Source organism: Xiphophorus couchianus, chromosome 13 (assembly GCF_001444195.1).
Source record: "Xiphophorus couchianus chromosome 13, X_couchianus-1.0, whole genome shotgun sequence".
In the NCBI taxonomy this organism is placed as follows: domain Eukaryota; kingdom Metazoa; phylum Chordata; class Actinopteri; order Cyprinodontiformes; family Poeciliidae; genus Xiphophorus; species Xiphophorus couchianus.
In genome coordinates, this window is record NC_040240.1 from 23,533,622 (window position 1) to 23,540,589 (window position 6,968).

The 6,968-nt window shown below is 39.2% G+C and overlaps 1 protein-coding gene across 1 annotated transcript; it reads left to right on the plus strand.

Annotated features, from left to right (window-relative positions):
• Window positions 1–6,894, plus strand: LOC114155393 (tubulin beta chain-like). Its single transcript, XM_028035264.1, has 5 exons — window positions 1–174; window positions 2,380–2,488; window positions 3,209–3,319; window positions 3,410–3,654; window positions 4,941–6,894. Exons 1-5 carry the CDS (start codon window positions 118–120, stop codon window positions 5,751–5,753), a joined length of 1,335 nt encoding a protein of 444 aa, XP_027891065.1. The 5' UTR covers window positions 1–117; the 3' UTR covers window positions 5,754–6,894.
• The last annotated feature ends 74 nt before the right edge of the window (window positions 6,895–6,968 follow it).

Below are 6,968 nucleotides of genomic sequence, written 5' to 3' on the forward strand. Positions count from 1 at the left end.
GGAGTCGGATCTTTCAACACTCTCCTCTCTCCTCCGGTCCGGTTCGGTTAGTAGGTCAACCTCAGCCCAGCATTTTTTTTTTTTATAGTTCTCCTTCATCACTCCCAAACATAAACCATGAGGGAAATTGTTCACATTCAGGCTGGCCAGTGCGGGAATCAGATTGGTGCAAAGGTAAGAAAAAGTTAAAAAGAAGTCGGGATTTTTTTTTTTTGATAAACTGAACTTGAAATGTTTTCGAAATGACTTTTTTTGTCTAAACGTTTTTTTTCCAATTCCAGTGAATTGGAAAGAATGAAAAAATACAGATATATTTGTGTTATTTAGATTTTAATAGAGCCTCGGAGCTTTTGTTGGAAAATTACTTTAATTTGAATGTTTTCTGTTGAATATAAATAAATAAGGAACTATTCAGTGTTTAATTAGGCAATGTGACCTATTTCAAAGTATAAAGTGACATTGAAACACTGAGGAATAACTGAGATAATCAGTAGTCATAACATACAGTGAAATCTATTAAGGATTAATTTCTCACCATATTCAAAAATATATATTTGGATGTAATTTTATTCATTCTAATAAACTAGTTTATAAAAAGAACTGAAATTTTGCAATTTCTAATTCTCAGTGGCCTCTGTTGTTTTTGTCCACATCAACACAGGAGAATTTAACATTTAAAACGAGGTGAAAGCATCAATAGCAGCCATGGAGAGATGATTAGTGGGTTTGGTCAGACTTTTGGAGACTCAGGGCCAGCTGCTGGTGAGTCTTTGTCACTGAGAGGAAAAAGCCCAACAAGAGGGTGAAAAGAAGAAATTTGCTGAGGCAGAGCAGAGGAATGCGACAGGAGGAGGGTGGGGGGCTAACAAGTGGTCCAGTGTCTGCCCTGAACGATGAGGTCATTTAAATGGCTGCCTTTCCACTCAGTTGATCAGATGCACAGATTCAGAAAAGAAAAAACAGTTGGGATGATATCAGTAACTCCTGTTTGTTACGCTGCATGAAACTGTCTTTTAGTTCCACATTAAATACAGTATTTTATAAATCTGAGTGACATTAGCTTAATTCTGCCCCATTTAAAGCCTCGTTGAACTGAGTTTCCTTTGCTGCAGGAACAGGCGTGGCAGCAGCAGCAGCATATGGCCCGAGTCAGAAGCCCTGATCACTGAACAAGTGTATTTACAGCAGACTTAGTGAGTCTGAGGTCATAAATGCTTCACAGTGGATTAACTCTGCTTGAAACCACTCACTAACACAATCCAACCAAAATCCCCTCATATTCTCCCATCATCAGAAATACATTACAGCAAAAGTTAAAAGGTCATAGAAAGCTGCCAGTAATTTACCATTAGCTATTTTTTCTTTGGTTTTGAGAAATTCACTTGGATGACTCCATTAAAATAATCCAAAACTAGCATTAATAAGTTTAAATATATGAGTTAAAAGTAGCTAAAATTGAAAGGAAATGTTGCTGTAAGCTGCTTCTGGGGAAGTTATTTTGTCCTCTTCTCTTAAGACGCCCACAGATACAGTCCTTAGCTGAGATTAAGGTCAGCTGGCTGATCTGCTGTGACAGTGTGCGCTCTTACCACAGTTTGGCACCGACATGTCAGCCACTAAAGATGGAGAGCGGACTGAATCCTCTGACAAAGCTCTGCTCTGCTGATCCCTCCAACTGCGACCCAATCCGAGTTCCTAAAAATGCCGCCTTGACCCGAAGCCGAGTTCAGAGCAGAACCAGTTAAATCCTGTCATTTCACATCCCACCTTTCCTTCTGCAGAGCCTTAATTTACAAGTCGAGTCAGTTAATCAGAACCAGTTAGAGTCCTGTGCTGGTAAACAGGTTAGCACTGATTCTGCCATGCTATTGGTTACATCAGAACTGGAGGGCATGTCTTTAAAGATGAACACTGAGGGATTTAAAGATCCTCAGAAGAAGTTGGCTTTTTCAAATGTAATAATTTTCAGACAAAATTGTTTGTAAATTATGTCCTAATCTCCTTCCTGTTGTGATTTTGGTCAAAGTGAGAGTTCCGTATGATTTTAATAATCTTTGAAAGCAATACGATTGTATATATCACTACCTGCTTTAAATGTGACCTGTTTTTGCAGCTTGAACTTCAACATGATTGGATAAAAGTGACACAAGTTAAAGGTTTTTTAAATATTGTCTGACCAGAAACATACAGACCTGTTTCTGTTTTCAGGTGATCTTGTGATGCTGCGATATATTTAAACATCAGCATGTGCTTTAGATCCTCAGAACAAAACACGGTTTTGTTTTGACTTTAATTGAGTCAAACTGAAACATTAAGACACATCCTAATTCCAGGATTTAATCAGATAATTCTGGTCCATGAATTTTTTTCTGTCTCTAGTTCTGGGAGGTGATCAGTGACGAACACGGCATCGACCCAACAGGAACCTATCATGGCGACAGCGACCTGCAGCTGGACCGGATCAGCGTTTACTACAACGAAGCAACAGGTCACTTCCTGATTCTGTGGCTTTAACTGTCCAAACTGAGGTTTATGTTTAAAATGAGGGGGCCCTCTAGTGGAGGAACAGGGTTACTTCAGCATTTTAATAATTTTAAATAAATATTTACTGTTGTACTCATCTGCAGAAAATTAATTCAATTATGATTAGAAAGCTGTCTCGTTTTTCACAAGACTCATTAAAAGTAAAAGAAAGTTCTTGATTGTGTAAAACATTTTTAAGAGAAAGTTTCACTGTGGGAAAATAATGACTAACTCTCAGTGAAACCTCAATGTAAATATACAACAGTAGATTAAATAATGAATATATTATGCATTAAGTAATACTGAAAGTACTTGTGGTTACATTATTATTTACCAGTTTAAAATGAAAATTCCACATTTTGGCAATGTGGCTCCATCTTGTGGTGATGCAAGATATTACATTAATTTGACAAAGCAGATTTGGTTTGACAAATTATTGACAATTATGAAAAATGTCTGCAAACATTGAAAAATGTTTAATCCAGACATGCTTGAAATTTAAAATAAATTAAACAAATTTGAATAAGAATTGCTCTCTGGCAAAGTTTTTCTTATGCTGAACATGTTTGTTCAGTAAATATTTTTTTATTTACTGGTATTGTTGTTGTTAAATCACCACACTGCATAAAAATAAGTCTCATAAAGCAGATTTTGAATGTGTTTTGCTGTGTTTGTGTGTGTGCAGGTGGGAAGTATGTACCCAGAGCCATCCTGGTGGACCTGGAACCAGGAACCATGGACTCGGTCCGATCAGGACCTTTTGGCCAAATCTTCAGACCTGACAACTTTGTCTTTGGTAATTAATTAGTAGGAAGGTTGTCGATGAGAATGTTAGGTTTCATTTTCTTTCATTTGAAAGCTTTTCTATTAAAATCTGTTTTCTTAGGTCAGAGTGGAGCTGGGAACAACTGGGCCAAAGGTCACTACACAGAGGGCGCGGAGCTGGTGGACTCGGTTCTGGACGTGGTCCGGAAGGAGGCGGAGAGCTGCGAGTGCCTGCAGGGCTTCCAGCTCACACACTCCCTGGGAGGAGGCACCGGCTCTGGCATGGGGACCCTGCTGATCAGCAAGATCAGGGAGGAATACCCCGACCGCATCATGAACACCTTCAGTGTGGTTCCCTCCCCTAAGGTAACACTCAGCGCTCTACAGCTACAGCAATCAGATCTTCTTATGTTTTATCACATGAAACTGTCTCCTTCCTGACTCTCATTATTTATGTTCCATCAGTAGTTTATCATATTAAATCAATATGTGTGTACTTGGTATTCTTCCTCGCTGGTTATTTGTCTTTAATTCAAGAATCATCTGTTGAATTAATCGTCTCATTATTTCTCATCCTGTCAGTTTCTTCTCTTGATGCTGGTTATAACATTGATTGAAGTGAGGATACATTTATTATGTAAACATCTGAACATTTTTTTCACACGCACTGATGGAATTATGTCAGTTTTTATATTCTGAGGATATTTAATATTTTATATATGATGTCAAGGAAAAGTCTTGATGTTTACAAAACTTTCTGCATCTTTGAGCTGCTTAAATCAAACAGCAGAAAAAATTACCCTCAAGTTTCCTTTCTGCCTTTAAAAAACACTTTGATCTGTTGTTCTGCAAAAACACAAAATCTTACTAAATATTTTTAGTTTAGTTTCTAGTGAAAATATCTTAGTACATTTAAAATAAAACCAAACTTATAAGTAATTTTTCAGCAAGATATAAGAGCTTGTTTTAGGTCAATAATTCATTGATGTTTATGAAAAAGTCGTAGTTGAATTGACAGATTATTTCAGATATTACAAGACAATTTTTCCATGAAAAATAAATGAACATTGGTTTATTTTGAGCCATAGCAAAGAAAAAAAGGCATATTTTTCCCTTTAGTAAGTACAAAAAAACATATAAAGAAAAAATATATAAAGCTACTTGGATATAAATAAATACAATGATATATATACACAGTAAGAACCAGACATTATCATCAAATTCATGTTGTATAATAATACTGTATTTAGACATAAACAAGAACGCATTTAACTTGGAAATATAAATAAATTATAAATTAATTTTTCAATTAATTTGATTGAAAAATCTGACAGTGGAAGTTTTACTACTTATCAATAGTGAGAAATTATTAACCTAAAACAAACTCCTATATCTTATTGAAAAGTTACTAGTAAATTTTTGTCTTATTTAAATTTTTTGTCTAAAAACTAGACTAAAAATACTTGGTAAGATTTTGTGTTTTTACAGTGTTCACAACAATTGGATCCAATACTTTGTCTTTGCTGATTCATCTGGGGGAAAAATGGAAACAAATTGGGAAAACATCCCAGTAAAACTGTGCAACCTTTAGAAAACCTAAAGAACGTTTTGACTCTAAGAGCTTCGTCATGGCGCCCGTGTCTCTGGCTCAGGTTTCTGACACGGTGGTGGAGCCGTACAACGCCACCCTGTCCGTCCACCAGCTGGTGGAAAACACAGACGAGACGTACTGCATCGACAACGAAGCTCTGTACGACATCTGCTTCCGCACGCTGAAGCTGACCACGCCCACCTACGGAGACCTGAACCACCTGGTGTCGGCCACCATGAGCGGCGTCACCACCTGCCTGCGCTTCCCCGGCCAGCTCAACGCCGACCTCCGGAAGCTGGCCGTCAACATGGTGCCCTTCCCCCGCCTGCACTTCTTCATGCCGGGCTTCGCCCCGCTGACGAGCCGCGGCAGCCAGCAGTACCGCGCCCTCACCGTGCCCGAGCTCACCCAGCAGGTGTTTGACGCCAAGAACATGATGGCGGCGTGCGACCCGCGCCACGGCCGCTACCTGACGGTGGCCGCCGTCTTCCGCGGCCGCATGTCCATGAAGGAGGTGGACGAGCAGATGCTGAACGTGCAGAACAAGAACAGCAGCTACTTCGTGGAGTGGATCCCCAACAACGTGAAGACGGCCGTGTGCGACATCCCGCCGCGCGGCCTCAAGATGGCCGTCACCTTCATCGGCAACAGCACGGCCATCCAGGAGCTGTTCAAGCGCATCTCGGAGCAGTTCACCGCCATGTTCCGCCGCAAGGCCTTCCTGCACTGGTACACGGGCGAGGGAATGGACGAGATGGAGTTCACCGAGGCCGAGAGCAACATGAACGACCTGGTGTCCGAGTACCAGCAGTACCAGGACGCCACGGCCGAGGAGGAGGGCGAGTTCGAGGAGGAGGCCGAGGAGGACGCCTGACGGGAAAACACGGGGCGAAGGTGAAAGGAAAGTTTGATATGTTTTAAAAAAGGAAAGGTTTTTAGCAGGTCGGAGGAGGTCAGAGGTCAACGGGAGAGGATTAGGGCCGCTGGGGAAAACAGCATAAATTCTGACTTTAATCTCTTATGTTTTATTCTCAGAAATCAATCGATCAAATTTATTTGTATAGAACATTTCAGCAAAACGACAGTTGAAGAATCTGACTTTTTTCCACAGAAATCTTTTTTTTTTCTCAGAATTTTTTTCTGAGTTTTTTGTTTCTCAGAATTCCGACTTAAATTCTTAAGATAGTAAATAAAAATTCTTTTCTCAGAATTCCGACTTAAATCTTTTGAGACTAAAAGTCTTTTTTCCAGTGGTCCTGATCCTCCTCTGTAAATGATTCATTTTTTAATGGGCCAAAATTAGGAGAAATGTGCCAACTCGACCATTTTCATATTTCCAATCCAGTTTGATTAAGTCACAAAAACCAAACTGTTAGAAACTAAAACGCACAAATCTGAAACTCTCCAGTTTCACCATGCTACATTTAGGATGGAGATAAAATAATATCTGACAAATTCAGAAAGCCATCTGATCTAATGGAAGAGAAAACATCTGTCTGCCTGATTCACCGTTAATCATGTTGTTACTTTGTCTAACAAACAGTTTTATCATTCAGTCAGTATTCTGAAAGTTTGAAGGATTTTCTCCACTTCTAAAATCCTGAACGTTGTGAATTTTTCCCCTGAAGTTAACTGAATCCCTGCAGGAGAAACGTTTCTCTTTCAGGATTCATTGACTTCAGAGTGAAACCATAAAGGCCTGATAAACTTAAAGGATCTCCGTTAGACGTCCTTATCTGCGGTTCTGATCGTATCGGGTCAAAAAGGTCTTCAGCCTTAAAATGAGCCTCAGAGATAAGAAGCGAAGCTCTTATCTCTGTTCTGACATTTTTATCACGTTCGGCGCGTTTGGGTTTAGAAGTTCAACATGATCAGAATTCAAAGAGGAAGTCGTTCTTTTTATTGATCAGATTGTCAGAGTTGGTTCTGGTTTTGTGAAAGATAAAGAGTTCTGTTAACATCTCTGAACATCAGATATTGTTTTTATCTTTTTTGTTACAGTTTACTCTGAGCCACTACAGTATTAATTTAGATCATGTTTATTGTTCATGTATTGAAAATCCAACCATGTTTATTTCTGTTTGTTTTT